This window comes from Amblyomma maculatum, chromosome 10 (assembly GCF_055883805.1).
Source record: "Amblyomma maculatum isolate TAMU_Amacu chromosome 10, ASM5588380v1, whole genome shotgun sequence".
Taxonomy (NCBI): Eukaryota; Metazoa; Arthropoda; class Arachnida; order Ixodida; family Ixodidae; genus Amblyomma; species Amblyomma maculatum.
Window position 1 is genome coordinate 57,339,674 of NC_139353.1, and position 19,912 is coordinate 57,359,585.

At 46.1% G+C, this 19,912-nt stretch overlaps 1 protein-coding gene across 1 annotated transcript in view; it reads left to right on the forward strand.

Moving 5' to 3' along the window:
• Nucleotides 1-19,912, forward strand: part of LOC146176568 (phospholipid-transporting ATPase ABCA3-like) — a 65,197-nt gene that overhangs the window by 35,106 nt on the left and 10,179 nt on the right. The window contains exons 12-20 of the mRNA XM_084581326.1: nucleotides 1,535-1,741; nucleotides 2,841-2,947; nucleotides 4,705-4,999; nucleotides 6,819-6,972; nucleotides 8,372-8,497; nucleotides 9,246-9,503; nucleotides 12,286-12,511; nucleotides 15,587-15,785; nucleotides 18,853-19,011. Coding sequence (XP_084437452.1) covers nucleotides 1,535-1,741; nucleotides 2,841-2,947; nucleotides 4,705-4,999; nucleotides 6,819-6,972; nucleotides 8,372-8,497; nucleotides 9,246-9,503; nucleotides 12,286-12,511; nucleotides 15,587-15,785; nucleotides 18,853-19,011 — 1,731 coding nt within the window. The remainder of the gene's footprint in view (nucleotides 1-1,534; nucleotides 1,742-2,840; nucleotides 2,948-4,704; nucleotides 5,000-6,818; nucleotides 6,973-8,371; nucleotides 8,498-9,245; nucleotides 9,504-12,285; nucleotides 12,512-15,586; nucleotides 15,786-18,852; nucleotides 19,012-19,912) is intronic.

Below are 19,912 nucleotides of genomic sequence, written 5' to 3' on the forward strand. Positions count from 1 at the left end.
CTGTGTCGCTTAATACAACTAGTAATAGGATACGTCATCGTAGAAGACAGTTCACCAGCAAATTTCTCACACCTGTGATGCCACGTTCACTAAATCCTTGCTCGCGCATATACTTCGGCCGGTTTAAAGAGGAGAATTGCAGTTTCGGTTCACACATGTCCCACAATGCCCTGCGGCACCCAGAGGCTGTATCTTTTGGCCGTTGACACCATTTTATTGCGTTAGCCTCAAACACTCTGTTCGCATAAAAATCCTGCTCCTTCATCGTCGGGGCCGGCATTGCGATTGAAATATCACGGACATATGTCTGGTAGCTACAGTTCGCAGTTGGCGGGTGATCATGAGACTCCGCGACATGGCCAGGCTGGCAGGCGCTGCCACCCCGACCTTTGCTTTTGAGATGGACTGGTGAGATTGAAATACAGTACACCAGGACACTTGAGCCCCTAGCTAGACACGCTACCCCTAGGCCACGCCGAGGTGGCACAGTTGTCGTAGTGATGGCCATTCGCTGATCCTACATCGTCAGGACATTGCCACCACAGCACGAATATTGCGCCAATGATATGTGCTACCCAGTACACAGGCACCTTCGTACGGCTTGGATAACGTGGAGAGGTGGATATTCATATATTCCTAATAATATTTACCACAACGTTGTATGTTAAGACCGAAGCGCATGTCCGGAATAATCGAGACAAAAAAGAAACAATTAAGATTACAGTAAAGCTCACGTACACTCTTTGCTAAATGTTTAGAGCAACGAGTGTCTGCTGCTATCCCCTGTAGTGGCGCTTCTTAGCAATGATGGAAGTCCTTCCTATTTCAAAGATTAGTAAAAAAAAATGTCTTGCCTGGATAGAATTTGAAACTCTGGGAATGAATTGCAAGCCACAATATGTGGCTGGAAGGCAAACACCTCGGGCTCTAACTAGGGTTCTTAAAGGGGGTAGACAAACGGGAACCATAAATGCTTTCGCTTCATAACCTTAACGGCGGAGTTTAAGCGCAACTGCCATTTTTAACTCTGTGGCCCGCAGCATAATTGCTTTTTCACTGCTAGCTCATGAAACGTGAGAAAAAAACTTTAATTCGACCTTTTCTCCTGCTTTAGTTAAATCCGCTTCGAAGTTAGTGTGCAGTAAACTTCATCTCTTTTGCATTTCCTCCTCAATTTTTTGCAACACTGAATCAAAACTCTTTCACTACCTCTTTTTCCTTTTTCTATTGAAACATAGGCATGTCTCCTTTTGTAATAGAAAGTTGTGGTTTCGTGGATCTATCCTTAGAAAGAAACAAAACATGAAATAAATAGGCACTGGTGTACTGGACGCAGCCGTTGCTACCAGCGATTTTATACATCCATTCATTCATTTACTGGTTGCTATCGTAGAATACAAGCGGCAATATTAAGATGAACGATTCAAACCTTCCGGCTGTGGCAAATACCACTTACCTCACGCTGCCCGACGCGCTAAGCCATGAAGATTGGCTCCAGCAATATTTTTTATTTTTTCCGCTATTTTTTTTACAGGGATTTCAGCAGGCCGACACAGAGGAGAGGTTCCTGAAAAATTATCTGGAACCGATGTACGCCAACCCGGCCCAGTACAAACTGACACACCTCGCGCCGACCGTCAATCTCTCTGATGTCTTTCTGAAGTTCGCCACAGAGCAACTATACGAATACGTCTTCAGCTTCCACTTCGGTTACCAACTCACGAAAACGGCAGGGTATGTTGTTCATCATTTATATAATTATTCTTATTTTGTGCGTCCCGACAGTATCTTTCATTTACCCATTGAGGTGCCCTTTTTTTGCCTTAAATGAGTATATCTAGGCCTAATTTAGTTTTCTGGCGCAGAAGACCAGCTCTTGATTTTTGCTGCGGTGTGCAAACATATCGCAGTAAGTGGAAAGATTGACGTAAATAGCAGCATCGAAATGCTACAACTTGCCAGTTGTACAGCCGAAAAATTGTAAACATATTGTCATGATCCGAAGAGCCCTAGACGTACGAGTAGGCTTTGCGCGGACGTACAGGGACGTCTATAGGCCAACCCACGAAGCGTTCTGAGTGTCTTAGAACCAGGTCCAGCCCGAGCGTTCTCCACGCGCCTTGTCTCACAATTAAAAGGAAAATCTCCCTAACATTGACGGATCACGTGCCCATCCAGCGCACTGTTTCACCAAATATTAGCTGCGTTCACTACGTGCCATAAAAAAACATTTTATTTGCTGCACGGCGATGCGGCAAATATGCTTTTGAAAACACCCTATGAGTCACATTAACCTCATACAATTTTCTCATACTAAACTCATACTAAGCTCGTTAAGTTCTCATATAATCTCATAATAGCATCATTCAAATTATGAGAAATATATGAGACGGTATGAGATTTGTATGAGTTTAGTGTGAGTTTAGTCTGAGAGACCCGTATGAGGTTATTATGGCTCATACGGTTTTCTCGCTAGGGGGAGCATTCCAAAGTGTCCTAAAACAAAGAACAAAAAACACTCCCCGATGCACTCTCTCTCGGCATTAGGAAGCTGCGAGTTCGACCGGTACACAATATTTTGCTCAAGAGTTCCCACAATGTATATAAAGAAATAAACGAATTTGAACTTTAATCGTGTACACGCCGTCTTCAAGGGTTAAAATGGCGGTCCAGAAAACAAGAGTCTGCGTTACCCAAACAACGTGGCTATTGTTCTGCTGCGCCATCGTAAACTACTCTTTAATAGCCACCTGTGGCGGCGAAAAGCGCAAATTTGCCCATAGTAAAGACAAACTTGTGCTCCCGGCTATAGTGTCTAGAATATATCACCTAGTGTGCAGACCGAGGGCGCCGAGGTGGCACCGAAAGCAATGACTGCCAGCAGCTGCCGCAAGGGGACACTGCTGACCGTTAGTATGTGGAAGGTTTTTAAAGTGGCTTTAGGAGTGTTCGTGTCCGCCAAGAAATCGGCCGAGATACTTTAATAAAATTGGGAGGTACTCCTTCGGGACGTGTGCGTCTTCGATGTGCCCGCTTAATGGATTACAGAATCCGCAATTCGTGCACCGTCAACCGAGCCGTGAACATGAATACATTTCTACTGCATGAAAGAGATCCACATTTAAACATGCCGATTCTTTGGAAGACCACTATACCTGGACATTCGGGCGATGTGGGAATTTGATGAATAATCACTCTCACAAAATGAACGCATTTTACATAAGACATGCACCAAAGAAATGACATGCGCCAGAGAAATTACGCACGCATGCGCATGGCAATGCCAGCAGCACAAGCGATACCGTCTGCAAAAGGTGTCTGCTAAGTGAGATCTTCTGCCGATGGCTGACGCAGATAATGGTCGTTCCTTTTTATAGCGAGGAATCATGAAGCTCTAATTTAAAGCATGGAAAACATTGAAGAAAAAAAATTACAAGAGTTCAACGCTGCTGAACCAAATACTGAGCGAAAGCATTAGCTGCGGGTGACCGAACGTTCTTCTTCTCTTTTTCTTCTTCCTCAGCCCACATATAAACCCCGCTTTAACCAAGGTGTTTTAGCAGCCTATAGGGGTAACGTGAATGCAAGGGTCCTAGCAGGCTGATTCTGACATAACACTTCCATGTGAAACGAGAGACCGAAGTTGGCAACCGCGCCACGCCGACCGCTTGAGTTGGAAGCCCATCTCTCCCTTTTGTGTCACGAGGGGTGTGATGTCACAGCGTCACGTGGGTAAGAAGTACGTAGCTACCACCGCGCTACGCTGAAGGCTCGAAACTTAAGAGTAGTATTGCTTTAGCAATAAAATAAAATTTAAAACATATTATCCCAAACGTGTTGTTTTAATGATGCCTCAGCACACGTACATTGCGCAGCGTCCTCAATTGGCGACTGGTGGCACTCATTGCAAATGGCGCCATACCTTTCCATGGGGAACTGCCGCCACACGGCCACTAGCCAGTATATTCTAGGCACTGTAGCCCGGCTGACGGCGTTGATCGGTTTGGTACGCTCGAGGTTACTGGGCCGTAGTGATGCACACTTCAGTGAGATTCAACACACCCCGGACGCTCGTGCGTCCACTTGCTCCTTGACATGGAAACCAATGATAAGTTCTTTCAATGTTGAATGTATTTATGCCACCACTTTGGAATCGGCATTGTGCCACGCAGTCATGACGACGGGCCGGGAGTGAACGATGCGACAAAAAAGAAAATTTCTGCGCTAACTTGCGCATTTAAAGAAAGGAACGTTTCAGCGGCGGCAATAGTAGCGGCATTCGTGCTACGCGGTTGTCAAGTAACAAAATGGCCGCTGCTTCTGGGCAGCCGTAGACGAGAGCCATTTAAACATGTCTCGTCCTACCTTTAGAGGCGGAGCTTATGTGCGCCCCAATTTTTTCGCACTTTTTCTGTTTTGTTATTACTCTTATGTTGTTCGTAACATGCAATTGTTAATGCTGTTATCTGAGCTACCTTTGTGTAGATACTGCTGAATTGATTGTTGTCGCCATAGTTAATGTTGTTTCCTGAGATACACTTCCTGTACGTATTGTGCTGCATGCTCGCAGTTCTTCATATGCTTTTTGTTGTCATCGTTGTACTTTGAAAATGTTGCGTCCTTCCTATGATAATCTCTAAGGCGATTGGCAATCTTTCTAAATAAACGCGAGTATCATCTCTGCGCACGCTTCTTGGTTTACAGGAACGTGCTGTGGTACAACGGTCAAATCCAGCACTGTGCGTTGCTGACAGTGACGACCTATAACGACGCCCGACTCCGCAACGTCACCGGATTGGAGGGCGCCCAGTTCACCTTCGACGTGACGGACAGTGGCCACGGTGCGGGCTCCGCCAAGGAAGAGGGCGATGTGGTGGAGAGCCAGAACACGTACCGAGAGATGTTGCCCAAGGTGCTGCGCTCCATGTTCTTCCCTCTCGTCTCGAGCCTCATGTGCAGCAACTTTATCCTCTTCCCCATTGCCGAGAGGGCTCTGCTGGTGCGTAGTCCGAGTTGGCGTCTATTTCTGACGTCAGGTCGGGTTGCCATAGAATCACTAGTAGCGTAAGCATATATACAGGTAAGAATAGGCAGCAAGCTGATATATACGTATCGGCTTTTTCTGCAGTGCAGACGGAATTCTAAACATGCTCAGTTAAGTTAGTCTACAATGTTCTACACTCGGAAATCAATGACGATACGGTCGTCCTTCCTCAAGATCTGTATTTTGGAATTAGTTGTGCATAGCGACAAAATCACAACGATACAAAAATTAAGGCTGCAGAACTAGTCGCATAAATTTATAATGCAAAAATTGCAAGAGCTGAGATAAAAATTAAAATAATGTAGCGTATAACAAACGGATGAAATAGCTTACAATGGGAAAGAACTAGAAGACGATTGCGGTTTAAGAAACACGAAATAAATTACTTCAGAAAAGGCTCAGATCTGTAACAAAAATAGTCTGGGATACGACAAAACTGGGAATCGTTACTCGACGCTGTAAATATATTGTTTTGGCGAATGTTATGTATGAATTTTGGTTTTGTGCCTTCTCACACAGACACAGGCAACTGATTTCGACATTCGGCATTTTAATTCGGCATTCTAGTTTGCCATCATGGTGATTTTAATCTCTGACCACCAATTAAAAAGGATGCTGGTAATAATACTATATCTCCATGAAGTCATCGATGCACAGCTTTATCGCTTATAGCAGTGACAAAGAAGCCATCACGTTCCACCAGATACAATTATTAGAGCCACGAAATTTTACAAAAAAGGCCACAATAATGGTTGGTGGAGCCGTGATTTTTTGAATAATGTTGTGTCTCTTAGCAATGTTACTTATAACAGAAGCCTACCAGTTTTTTTGTTAAACCAGAGGCTTAAGCAATTCCTGAAAAAAAATTTATGGCTCCAAAATGAAAACTATTTGCACTCGTTTAGAGGTATCCTAGTGTGATGTAAATCAGAACGTGTCGGCCAGTATACGCCCCCAAACAAGGAAGACGTTCGGCGTCTTGATTGTAATCGATTTCCACTTCTTTGCTCTTCTTTTTCTCGTGCTGTCTTGCTCGCGCTATCTCTTCTTTTGCTTGTGATATCGACTGCGTCGCTGCCCCTTTTGTGTTTTCGCTAAGTCCGAACAATGACTAAAGCCATCGCTACCGCAGTGATGCATCACATACCATATTTTCTCCGCCTTATGGTATATCTCCCCATTTCAGGAGGCCCCCCTCACATTCTGCTTGTCATTAAAACACTCTGCGCTATCCTTTTTGAAATAGTACCACCTTTCTCACACCATCACAACATACATGCAGAAAAATGGAACAAAATACAATTGACATCCTTTGTATGTACATCAGACATGGGACAAATCATAGCTGACATCACTGGATGGTTCTAAAGATTTTGTATGAAGGATTAGAATTTTACCCCACCGGGGTGGCGCAGTGGTTACGGCGCTCGACTACTGTTCCCAAGGACGCCGGATCAAATCCCGGCCTCGGCGGCCGCTTTTCGCTGGAGGCGAGAAGCGACGCGCCCGTGTGCTGTGCGATGTCAGTGCACGTTAAAGAACCCCAGATGGTCGAAATTTCCGGAGTCCTCCCCTACGGCGTCTCTCATAGCCTTAGTCGCTTTAGGACGTTAAACCCCACAAACCAACCAACCAACCGATTAGAATTTAAAACAAACAAAAAATACACTGAATGACTATAATGCATTCGTAGCCTACACAATGCCTCGAAAAAGAGCCCTGATCGAAGTGCAAGGGTCAGTTATTAAACCCGAACTGTGGCCGTCGCCCCCAGGTAAAGCATCTTCAGCTGCTGACCGGTCTGAGCCTAGACCTCTACTGGACGCTGAACTATGGGTTCGACTTCCTCTTCTACTTGGGCACTTCTTTGTTTGTGCTTCCACCGCTCGCCCTGTTCCAGTGGGGTACCCTCTCCGCAACTGACATCGGTGAGTCCATCACTATCGCGTTTTCTTTTTTTGAGGGGGGGGGGGGGGGGGGACAAGGGACGTACTATATCTATATAGGACCTGATGCGATCAGCCTTAGCAACTGAGCCCGATTTGACAAAAATAATTGTCTCTGGTACCCATTCTAGAAGGAAGATCCATTAACTTCACACGCTTCTTCGTAGTATAATGCGTGCACCTATTTCTATTATTTGCCGACGATGCCACTTAACGTCATTGTTCTTCTGCCAAGACTTCCACGCATTGGTGTGAAGTGCAAAGCTCGAATGAACGAGGCACGGAGAAAGCTGGACGACCAGGAGTAACCAAAAACTGAACAGAAGGCTTTTCAGTTTCATAAAAAGAAACACAGCGCCTAAAATTACAACAGGCAAAAAATAACACTCACTTTGAAGACTATTTATACTAAGTGCTCAGTTTTTTTTCGTTGTTTATCCCGGTAGCGGTGGTGGTGCATGACACACCTTGACGCCACGCTGTCGCTAGAGGCCGAGCATATCGTTTAGATGTTTGTGACTCATTTTTGAGGCTGTTGTTTGCTAGGCGCATTCTAGCTTTGTATTACTCTTACTCTTACTCTCCCTCATCATATAGGAACTATTCCTACTCTCTCTCTCCCTCCGTCGGCAAGAGGACAGTGCCTAACAAGGCCACTGTGTACCATACTAACACAGCTCGAAATTGTGGCAGCGTCGAGATGTAACGGGAATAAAATAAGGTCAACTAGCACGCTGGTATTAGGACGGCTTATCACGTTTACGGCTGCTGTTTTTTGCAGCAAAATAATTCCAGCAGCATATTTTAATTTTTTTGTGGGGATTGAAGGCGTAAACAATATTACGAGCTTATGCCAAACATTGATACCACTGGCTGATAGCAGCACTTTGTGTTCAGTTCAGAAAAGGCCAGCTTATTGATGTAAGCTTTGAATAGAGAAATGAAATGCTTCACAGATCTTTTAAGACAATACACAGTTGTTTCATAATCGCGGTTTAACAGCGTAACACTGACTCAGGTCAAGAAAGAAAGAAATGACCAAGAAAGAGACGAGACACACAAACCAGCGCTGGTTCGTCTGACTCGTTCCTTTCTTGGTCTGTTTATGTTTTGCGCTGTTAAATCACTTTTATGAAGCAACACAAGATAGCTCAATCTGCATTTCTTATGCAGTTATTGTTTGTTTCTTTTATTTTGGATGAAATGCAAAACAGGAAGTAACAATCGAGCTCCGCATGTTCTCTTTGGAATGCCACTACCGATGTTTTCACCGGTTGTTACTTGATAACGGTCCCCGATTTATGTGCCAACCAAGGCCGATGTGAACTAAACGCAGAGTCGAATGTTTAACTCATGTATCCACTTGCGATCCCCCTCGCAGCCCTCATCTTTTCGCTCAACCTGCTGCACGGATATGCCGCTCTGCCCTGCGTCTACATCATCTCCTTCCTCTTCGACAACCCGGGCCACGGCTTCTCCATGCTCGCCATCCTGACGTTCATCATCTGTACGTTACCAGCTCCCAACCCTTTTCGGGCGTGCATCGGTAACACATATAGTCATGCCCAGCCTGAGAACGCGCGCCACGAGCAGCTCCCGCATTACCGCACATTTTCAAGCATCGCGTATTTTAAAGCAGAGCACATATCCGGACATCGCTTTCCAGATCTGCGCACATCAAAATGGCGCCATTTATGCAACATACATTCAGAAACTCTGCTACAAATTATATCACCGCTACTGAACCGAGGTCCTCTTTAATTTAGTATGCAAGCAAGGATAAGAAAATAAGGGACTGGTTATTACATACCTACATAGAAAGCCAGCAGTCATCCTAAGGAAGAAAAGCATAGCAAAACTGTTTTTATGTCTACTTATGTTATGTGGAGAATACCATTGAGCGTGTTTAACAGACAACCTCAGCCATAAGAGTGGGCACTTGCAATCTCAGACGCACGCATGTATACTTGAATCCGGATGTGGTGAACTAGCTTCTATTTTCCAATCAGTTGGCTTTTCAGAAATAAATAACCCCACCACTAATGTCCCTCTGACCAACACTGAGGACGCTCTCCGTGATTTCCACGAGATTCTTGGCCCCCTTCATATGCGCTTCATGTGATTGGTGAATAAGCTCTCCGGCCATTGTTGAGCCGCGGCTGTTAAAATATTGCGTTGTACACAGATGGCTGCACAAGGCAAGGCTATGTCATAGTCGCATTTATTGAGGCGGTGTTATCTCTTCTTGGCTGCAGCTACCCTTGGCTGCTTGGGCGAGGTGTTCATGGAGCACTACGCGGACGACGTGGACAGCGCGATCGTCTCAGCCGTCATCGGCACAGCGCGACAAGTGATGAGACTGCTGCCTTCTTGCTCCTACTCCCGTGCCATGACCAAGGTGCTGCAGCTAGCCGCCGAGAGCACCGTGTGCCGGCTCGGAGGTGTGCAGCTCCAGATCCAGTGCAGGACAAAGGTCACCCAGGCCAAGCTGTCACTGAAGCAGTGTTGCGAGCGTGAGTTATTACCCATTCAACTTCCCCTCACCAGTTAAGTCCCGCCGGGGTGGCTCAGCAATCGGGGCACTCGAATACCGAACTCAAGGACGCGGAATATATTCTTGGCCACGTCGACAGCTTCTAGATCGAGGCGAAAAGAAAGGCGCTATATGCTATGCGATTTCGGCCTGCATTAAATAACCCTATAGACGATCGAAATTTCTGGGCTCTCCCCTACGGCGTCCGTCGTAGCTAAAGCCGCTTTTTGACGTTAAACCTTTAAAGCAAACCAAACCTCACCGTTCACGATACAGGGCTAAAATTAATGTAGCGATGGGAGCATAAAATAACGATTAATTCAGAACTGCGGGGATGGATACTGGGCGCCAGGGCATACGGTGGCGCCCGCTCTCGACAGCGCCCACGTGATGCACTAGGTGGACAACACGCTTACAGCTGCCGCTGAGTGATGCTTCCCTTTTCTAGGTATGAAAGAGCACTGAACAAGGATAGAGGGGGGAAGACTCAGTTCGTAGGTCGAGCCAACGTTTTGACAAGTGGACTTGTCTTAGTCTGGGACCTGCGAATTGAGGCTTCCCCCCTCTACCCTCGCTCAGTGCTCCATCATACCGTGTTATTCATCAAATTCCTCTCCTCCTTATTTCCCTTTCCTAAGCACTTTAGTTGCGCGTTGTCACTGAATTTATTTATTTATTTACTTATTTATTTATTTATTTATTTAATGTACATTTCGGCATTGGTCTGTTTTGTAAGCCTAAGTTCAGGTATTAGGCCCAATCATTCGGTAACAAAGCACTTCACCGAGTCAACAGGCTGTCAAAATGTAGCATGGCGAGCTTTAATTGCGACGACTACACACATCAGCTACAACGTTATTATTACTGATATGAAAATAACTGAAGTTGGCACACATATAGGGAGAGGTAAGCTGTTACAATTATCACAGGGATAAGATCTCTTTGCTAGACAGGCGGTGTTATCTGATGTCAGACAAATGCGGAGCGCCTTCGGATACTGCCGCCGTTGGACTGCTCACTTGTATATAGCAGATTATTCAATGGGGATGGTGGAGATGAATCAGAGAAATATTTTAATGCAACTTTGCGGAGGTGAGTTCCAAGCAGCGTTGCTCGGGCTTCGAGTGGGTGCTTATTTTCCCCGCACGAAGGATAGCTTTGTTGACCATTACTCAGTAGACAGCAACTTCTAATGTTCTTCTTTATGTTTATTTTCATTCCCGCTGATTTAAAATTACTTCTTCTATACCGCTGAAGTTGCCTAAGACGACTCGTCATGCTTATCGATGTGCGTTGGGGCAAAATATTTTAGTTCGTTTCAGTGAAACTTTCATTGGCGGACTTCAACGCCTTCAATGGGGGAAAAAAAGCCTGAGACGTCCTGGCTTTCGGAGGAACGTTGCTTGCTGTGGGAGCATAATGCTTTTTGTAGGAGCTAGCATATTTTTCATTCTGCCGGCAATTAGTCTTCGTTACCTACACAAGATAGTAAGCGCAAGAACGTAAACGCGCGTGCCGGGCCTTCGGCCGCTACTCACCGAACTGTTTAGCGCCAACTTCACTGACAATATTTTACTGGTTGAAATGCTTGCTGCACACATGAGGAGTATCGCACTCTTCTTCGCCTATTAAGGTCTTCGCTAACCAAAGCTTTACTGAGCTTATTGTTCGGGCAGTAGCGGGAGCTTACACCGTGTTCTGCCGCGTACGCTCGACATTAAAATCCCTGATGGGATTAACAGTATCGAATAAATAAATAAATAAAATAAAATAAGGAACAGTAACGAACAATAGCAACAGCTTTGAGAGACTGCAGCAGCCTCAGAATGACGCAAAATCAAAATGTCCAACGTTGACACTTTCTAACAAGCAAAACTACGGAGCAGTGAAAGCTAGAGTAGTAAGGTGACCCCGCTTGCTCCTCTCGGTCAACGCTAGCGCAATACGCTCCAAGGGTGGAGCTCGCGCCCAATGTGTACGTCATGCTTTCATCACGCGTTTAGTCGCACGTTTATTGCGTTTCGGCCTGAGTTGGCAAATCACGTGTGGCTGGCGCTGTCTCACCTGCGATGTTGGTATGTCACAAAAATTGAACTTCACAATTATATTTTATTAGATTGGCCTAAAACTCTAAATAAAGTGGAAAATAGTACCCCGCAGGAAGAGTGGTAAGATTGCGCCCGCGAAAAAAAAATTCCTTTGTATATCAGGAAGGGCAGAAGAACTCGCGGGGAATTATATATCTGAGTCACTGCTTCGCACTATTTCCATGACATCCACATTCTGCGCAATGCCAGGGTACAAGCACAATAAGATTTTTAAATCATTTTAGTCTCCCCAGTGGGGCATTTCCGTGTTCATTCCCGGTTCTTCCATTTTCTGAAGACCTTATGATGTTCCTAGATCGTGGGCCATGTTCACTTAATGCCCCCTTCCCCCGGCTTGCTATTTACTTTGGTATTTAAGTCGCGTATCAGATTATACTTTGTTTTTACGGCACCCTGGGCTGACTGCTTTGAGTTTCTATTGAAGTTTCCGACTACCTAGTGATTGCGATTAAAGGCAGGCGCGCAGCGTATTTTCTACCCCTACACCACGTGCACCTCTGAGGCAATATCCACCTTCAAAACCGCATGCAAATGTGCGTGTGTACTACGCTCCGAAAATCTGAGATTTTTCCGCTTGCCTATTCACACTGAATATTATCCTATGAACGATTTGAGTGTTGGCGTATTACTCAAGTCCTCATCCTGAACTCGCAGACATGGAAAGCCCGGACCCGACGCTCTACCTGATCCAGCCGTTCGACGTGCACCCGTATTCGGCGTTCTACGAGGTCGCAACCCTCTCCGTCGAAGGCGCTGTCGTGTTCCTGATACTCCTCATCCTCGACCGTTGGCTACGGAGGGCAGATCAGGCGCTCAGCTCGGTTCCAACGGTCTCCTACAACGAAGACGACACAGGAGTTACGTACACCAAGAAACGGGCGTTCGCACCGCGGAGACGCGTCGGGAGCAAGAAGGTAGCGTTTAAGAAAACCAGACGTGTGGTTCCATTCTGGCCTTGGGCAGTCTTCTACAGCTAATAACCATATAGGGCAACTTCCATTGTACCTTTGCAGTTTCGAAAAACAAAGCTCTTGTGTATCTATTTACACTCAATGCAAAGAGGTTACCTCAAGGCTAATCGGTGTAGGAAACCCTGTCAGCAAAGAGCACCTTGCTTCCACTTTCTCGCCGGCGGTAATTCTGTCCATTTTGTCCGACGAATAGGCGCAGTCCTGTTTATGTTGGCAAACGTGACATTGCTGTAGTTTTTGCTAGCGTATTTACTCGGATGTATCGCACTTACATTTGTAACTTTGGTGCCCTTTTTTGTCTGTGCTAATGAGCAAGCAGGGATGATAAATGAGGTAAACGAGAGGTTCGTCGATAAAGCAGTTGGTCTGAAGAAACTTGACTCAAGGCAACCTGCTAGGTTTATTTGAGCATGCTTCACTTCCACTGCAAACGCAACAAAGGGCAGAACCTGCTCGAAACGCGCAATAAAATTCTGCTTTTACTATACAAGTTACTTATATGTATGCAAAGCAGCGCGTAAGTGGAGCACAAGGAAACTGACGCTGCTCACGGCAGAAAGATCGTTCGAGTCAGCATTTTGGGATGTGTTAATATTCGTCCCTTTCCGTTTTTCTGGACCAAGCTGAGGCGATTTAATTATGGCGTTGATTACCAGTAATGACTGTACGCTCAAGACCTGATGGTTCCTAATTTTCAACAAAAGTGGAGAAGAGGCTTTGGCGATCAAATATTTTGGCGTCTGTACTAGCAAAGCTTCACAAATCAAACTTGAGGATACATACCTCAACGTCACGTATTGCTGCAGTGTACTACCTCGGTGAATTCTCAATGACGCAGATGTAAGTGAATTCATTCACCGTTCTCTTGAGAATATCTAACACAGTCCCTAACCCATATTCTATGTTTGCAAAGAAACATTTGCACGACGGCGATTACTCGGGGCCCTGGCGTGGTACCTAAAACTCAAAACTGCCTTATTAGTGCAGAATATCACGATATATATATATATATATATATATATATATATATATATATATATATATATATATATATTTCTTTATCGCAATTAATGGAATGGGGGTTTCTGAAGGTGCTCTACAACTTTCCAATTCACATTTTTGGTCTAAGGTGAATATTTATTAAATAGCCAATTAACTAATTGCAAAACAAAAAATTGCCTGTAGTGCGCAAGCAGGCTGGTAGTTGTATGCAACTGGTTTCACTGACCTACCTCAAATATATTATTTTATAACCCTTGGTTCAAGTTAGCTGGGACACCCGGTATATATATATATATATATATATATATATATATATATATATATATATATATATATATATATATAGTTGTATGCAACTGGTTTCACTGACCTACCTCAAATATATTATTTTATAACCCTTGGTTCAAGTTAGCTGGGACACCCGGTATATATATATATATATATATATATATATATATATACCGGGTGTCCCAGCTAACTTGAACCAAGGGTTATAAAATAATATATTTGAGGTAGGTCAATATATATATATACCGGGTGTCCCAGCTAACTTCAACCAAGGGTTATAAAATAATATATTTGAGGTAGGTCAGTGAAACCAGTTGCATACAACTACCAGCCTGCTTGCGCACTACAGGCAATTTTTTGTTTTGCAATTAGTTAATTGGCTATTTAATAAATATTCACCTTAGACCAAAAATGTGAATTGGAAAGTTGTAGAGCACCTTCAGAAACCCCCATTCCATTAATTGCGATAAAGAAAGTCTCACGTGTATCTTTTTTTCCGGGCTCAAAAGAAAGCCCGCGAAATACAAATAATACCACGTGACTAGCGCATTTGAGCGCAGCGATCGTGGTGCTCTCAGTCGTGGTTTGAGCGAACGAAATCAGCTGCGGCCGTGACCCGATGGTCCCGTTGCAGCGGCAGGCAGAAATGTTAACGATGGTTGGAGCGAGCTCGAGCTCGCCCGTCGTCACCGCGATCTTGGCCAGGCCTGTGCACCGCAGCAGCCTACATCACGACAGGCGGATGACGATAAAGAACCGGCAAATGAAGGTGCAGCGCTAATTTTAGTCGAGTCACATGTCATCTCGCCCCTTTACCCAAGCCTGTATGCGCACATTCAGTGGCTGATACCTTATCGCTGATCCGTTTGCCGTAAAGTTCGCTGATGGGAGAGAAGGAGGGTTTGTTAGAATCCCGGTGGTGTCGGCTCGCCGCTCTCGGTGCTACTGCACCATCACGTGGTCCGGCTGCCGGACGCGGGCGAAGAAGCCATCGCAGGCATATCGGCCTGCCGCTTTAACGGGGCAAAGGAGACACGGCCGCAGCTAATTTCGTTCGCTCAGGCCACGACTGAGAGCACCACAATCGCGGCGCACAAATGCACTAGTCACGTGGTATTATTTGTATTTCGCGGGCTTTCTTTTGAGCCCAGAAAATAAGATGCACGTGAGACTTTCTTTATCGCAATTAATGGAATGGGGGTTTCTGAAGGTGCTCTACAACTTTCCAATTCACATGTTTGGTCTAAAGCCGATATTTATTAAATTAGAAAAATTAACATAATTAGCTAATTAAGTAATTGCAAAACAAAAAATCGCCTGTAGTGCGCAAGGAGGATGACATTTGAATGCAATTGGTTTCACTGACCTACCTCAAATGCATTATTTTGTATCCCTTGGTTCAAGTTAGTTGGGACACCCGGTATATATATATATATATATATATGCACGCTATAATTGAATCGAGCGGGAATGGTCTGCATGCATTCCACACTGAGCGCATTTCATTCGCGCGTCAAAAATTATCACTTCTGGTGCACTGTATGCATCATCCTATCTCATTGGAGTGGTCCTTGTGTGCCATGTTTTGGCATTCCGCACAAAAGGCACCGACACCGTATCTACTGAATTCTCACACTAAGAGCTGCACTTTGATGAGAGTGCTATGACGCATTCACTATGCGCTGAATATAAAGCAAAACCACGAGGAAAAACAATCTGTTGACTGCGCAGCGCTCCAACTGGGAGGATACAGACGTCATGTCGGAGGCCGAGCTCGTGAAAGGCTTGGTAAGCGGACAGTTGTGCGTCACGGAGGCAACCTCCAGGCCCGTTATGATCGTGCACCGCCTGCACAAAGCGTACGGCTACTTCGAAAGCAACGTCGTCCTCAAGGCAAGTCGAACAACAGCACAGCTGTAGCTGTGTGTATCGGAGTGCCTACAGAGAACAGCACTGCCGCCATAAATGTAATATGCAGCAAAACTAAATTTCTACCTTCCCTTGAGGGCTTAAAAGAAAGGTTCAGTATAGCGGAGACGAATTAGCGTGGATGTGTACCAGATTACAGGACACCCACTACGCGTACACGGAATAGCCCACTGAGGCCCGCCTGTGCCACTAGGCGAGTGCAGGTAGCTTGCGCTAATACGTCTAACCTATGCTATTATAATCGTATCCATCACATAGAAACGTACTGTATTCTTATAATGCATAAGTATTTCGCATGAAGTATGGAAGCCTCATCGAGTAAGCGGACTTATTGCGGGCAGCACGGACAAGTACACATCAATTAGTTCGTATGGTAGCCTCATGGCTTTTGTTAGCTTTGTTGTCGTCATGCATGATGATGATGATTATCCTTGACTCCAAAACCCTTTTGACGGGTGATCTACTATAATGATAGCCAGGTGCTTGGATGGCTTCAAATTGGGAGTCACTTGCGCCACCAGCACACCAGCCGCCGCTACGTAGCCTCAATGGCATCCTACCGCGGCGGTTTGTTGTCCGACTGGAAGCACGGTGCTACCGGCAGTGGGTCGGCAACGGAGTAATTCACATCTTGAGGGGGCGGTTCAAGGGCGGTGCATTCTAGGACAATGTGGAGGATGGATTCGGCATCGGATTTGCATTGTGGACAGGTTACGTCCAGGCCGCCCGTGTACTTGGCTCGGAACATTCTCGTTCAGAGCATTTCATTACGAGCTTCGCACAGTAGGCAGCTACCTCTCGAGTTGTCGTAGATAGCCTGTCGGCCGATGGTGGTTTTGTTGGCCACGAATGTGGCAATTTCCGTCTTCCCCTGGCCAGCAATCCTCCACCGGTCGAGCTTCATCTTCTTGACGAATTCGCGTACTTTTAGGCGCCATTCACGTTGAGGTGGAGCATAAAAGGACAGTGGGCACGCCGTACCTCTTGCCGAGGCATCTTGTCCTCGGAACACATTTGGTCTTTAGTGAGCGAATTAGGTATTGTACACCTCCCGGACCCAGCGACCATCTGGAATCCCGATTAATCGCCAGTTGAAAGCCAGTTTCGCCACTGCTTCGCTTGCCTCGATGGAAGCATTCGTTCGGGGTGCAGCCGTGGACCCCTAGAGCAACGCGCCTAGCTTGTCTTTGTTGTGCCTCGAGCGCCAGCCATGTAGATAATGACAGGTACAGTGTTTCCGAAGGTGAGGCTTTGAACTGCCACGTACTTCCAAAGCGCCGAGGTGACCTAAAATCGACTGAAGGACCATAGCGCACGGGATCCGAGGAAAGCCTGGCGTCTTTTCGTTTTTGACCGAAGCTCTTCTTTTACATAGTTGGGTGATGTCGTCATTACCACTCCCAGATATTTATAGGTCGATGACCACATTATCAGCTGGACTTGTAGTATGGGGTTTCGATCGTCCCCTATGTCGGTCCCAGCTCCAAAGTGCAAGGCTGCAGATTTCCCTGCACTGAAGGTCAGCACCAGAGAAGAGCCCTCGAAGCATATGTCTAAGTAGGGCTTGGAGCTTTGCCAGGCTACCTCCTAGAAGGGCAATTTCATCAGCATAGAGCAGCGCTGGCAGTCGCCGCTCTCTAATTCCTGATTCTGTTAGGTCAGATCAAGCAGATTGGATCTCAGTGAGTTTCGGCTCAAGACTTGTAAAGTACACATGAAGAGCAGTGGAGACATTGGGAAGCCCTGTCGCAAGCACCTAGAGACTTCAGAAAGGTCAGATGTACGATTTCCCCAATGCACAACTGCCCCTGTTGAAGTATAAATAGCCTTTAGGAGGTATAGCATGTTTCCCTGAAGACGTCCAATATCTTCCACAGGCTAGCATGCTGCACAGATTCGTAAGCCATGGCAATGTCCAGGAGGGCAACCAGTAGTGGGCGATGTTCCTTTGCTGCGATCTCCAAGCTTGGGTGATTGCAAAAAATTGTCCTCCAGGTAGCAGCGTGTCCTAAAACCATTTTGCAGCTCACCAAGACATTGCCCTCTGCCCACCTCTGCAGTCTCATCTGTAGGGTATGGGCCAACAACCTGTACGAGGCAGACATCACTGTGATGGGTCGGTAACTCTTCTCTTAGGAACCATACTGATCCAAGTGTGCCTCCAATCCTGAAGGATGTCGGCGGATGTCATGACCGCATTCAAGGCAACCACCAGAAGATATCTCGTACCGGGTTTGACTCTCTTTAGTAGGAGCGGTGGCACACCATCTAGCCCTGCTGCTGACTTCCCTGACATTTTTTAGTGCTCACTCCAGTTCCTCGCCTGTAATCGAGTCCAAGGGTATTGAGGAGGTGACAGTGGTTGTGTCGTCTGCGGCTCGGGGATATTCGGAACGCAGTTTGCAGGCCATATATTATGCTATGAACTGGACGCAGCTATTCTATCCCATTAATTTGGAAACGCCAGGAGGGGGGACCAATTGTCAGCTGTTCTCTTTCCTTCAAAATTTCTTGCCTGCATTTCTGCCAGCCTCCTTGAATTTTTTTTTAATATTTGATTCACGGGCCTCATGCCTTTCTGGACAAGACCAGCCATAGTCCTTTTGCAATTTAGACATAGATCCCAGCTCTTTTTGAGGGCTTTTCTTCCGCGCATTGGCTTAAAGCTGCTCGGTGCCCACTGTCTGTGCACAAGGTGGCGACACGTACGCAGCGCAGATACATCGAAGCGTACATTGTCCCTTCCGGTTTGGTGGTGTCAATTTACGTCTTGGGAATTACGTGACCGATGATGCATTTTCGTTTTCAATCTGGCTTATAACGTTGGGGAATTAAACATGTCGCGTTAGGAACGCACTGCAGCTGCGAGACTGTAAGGTCTGATTTTTCTCCTGCGTGACAGCTGCGCAGCCACTGTGTGCTTCCCTACGCTTTAGGCTGACACAGCAAGGTGACAAACACTTCTTCCACCACATGGAAGTTGGTTAGCCTTAGAGGTCCGTCGTTTAATCTGGCATTTGCTTTCATGCAGGACTTAAGCTTCACGCTTCGAGCGGGTGAGTGCTTCGGGCTGCTTGGTGCCAACGGAGTCGGCAAGACCACGACGTTTCGGATCCTCACCGGAGAGATACTACCACACGCCGGCGACGCCTACATTCGGCCGTTCTCGGTCGTACAGGAAACGCGTCAGGTTAGCCTGTTTCCTCAATTGCCCGTCACGCAGGGTCGGCAGTCTTGCAAAAGTGCACAATGGTCATTTTATTGGCGCAAAAAAGGGCCTGCGGAAGCATCACCGTAACTGAGCCATAAACAACCATATCGCTCTTTTCTTGAACCAGTACAATGTTATTGAAACGCTGATAGGACTAAGAGAGCTAGTTAATTCTGCCAAGTTTAGGCCAATTTAATGGCTAGCTTTTTCGCTTACCAGCGAGGCTGCGCTTGCGAGCTACAAGTGAGACCCATGGGAAAAGGAAGGCTGAGCCTCAAGCGCATCCACATCTCAGAGGCCAGCAGTGGCGTCCGAATACTGAGCCGGACGATCCAAGCACAATCCAAATAACAGCGGCCGCATTCCGACGGAGGCAAACTGCTAGGCTTCTGTGAACTGTGTGATGTCATTGCACGTTAAAGAACTTCGAGTGCTAGAATTATGGGGCCATCCACAGCAGTGTGCACTGCAGAGCCCATTGACCAGTCATGTGTCCATAACACTGCTGGACAAGTCTGGATACAGGCATCTGCGTAATCCACTCACCTTCTCGCCTAAACCATTGAAAAAATAAGAGGAAAAAACATTAGAAAACTTATCCTTTGGATCCACGGGAGCGCTGCGGGATAACCTTTGGAACAACAATGAATGCTGGCATGTTATTGGAGGAGGATCACTTTCGCACTTATAGCAACATTTGCATTTGTAATAGCCAAAATCACTGAGCAAACCGCCATCTTGATTGCAAAGGGAAGTCTTGTTGGTAGCAGTTCACGCTGTTAGTGGAAAGTTGATGGGAATTGCTGACGTCACTGATAAGTAGTTGGCAGAGCAACTCATTGTTCCAACGTGTGTTCAAAATGTCGCTTCTTTTCGATTA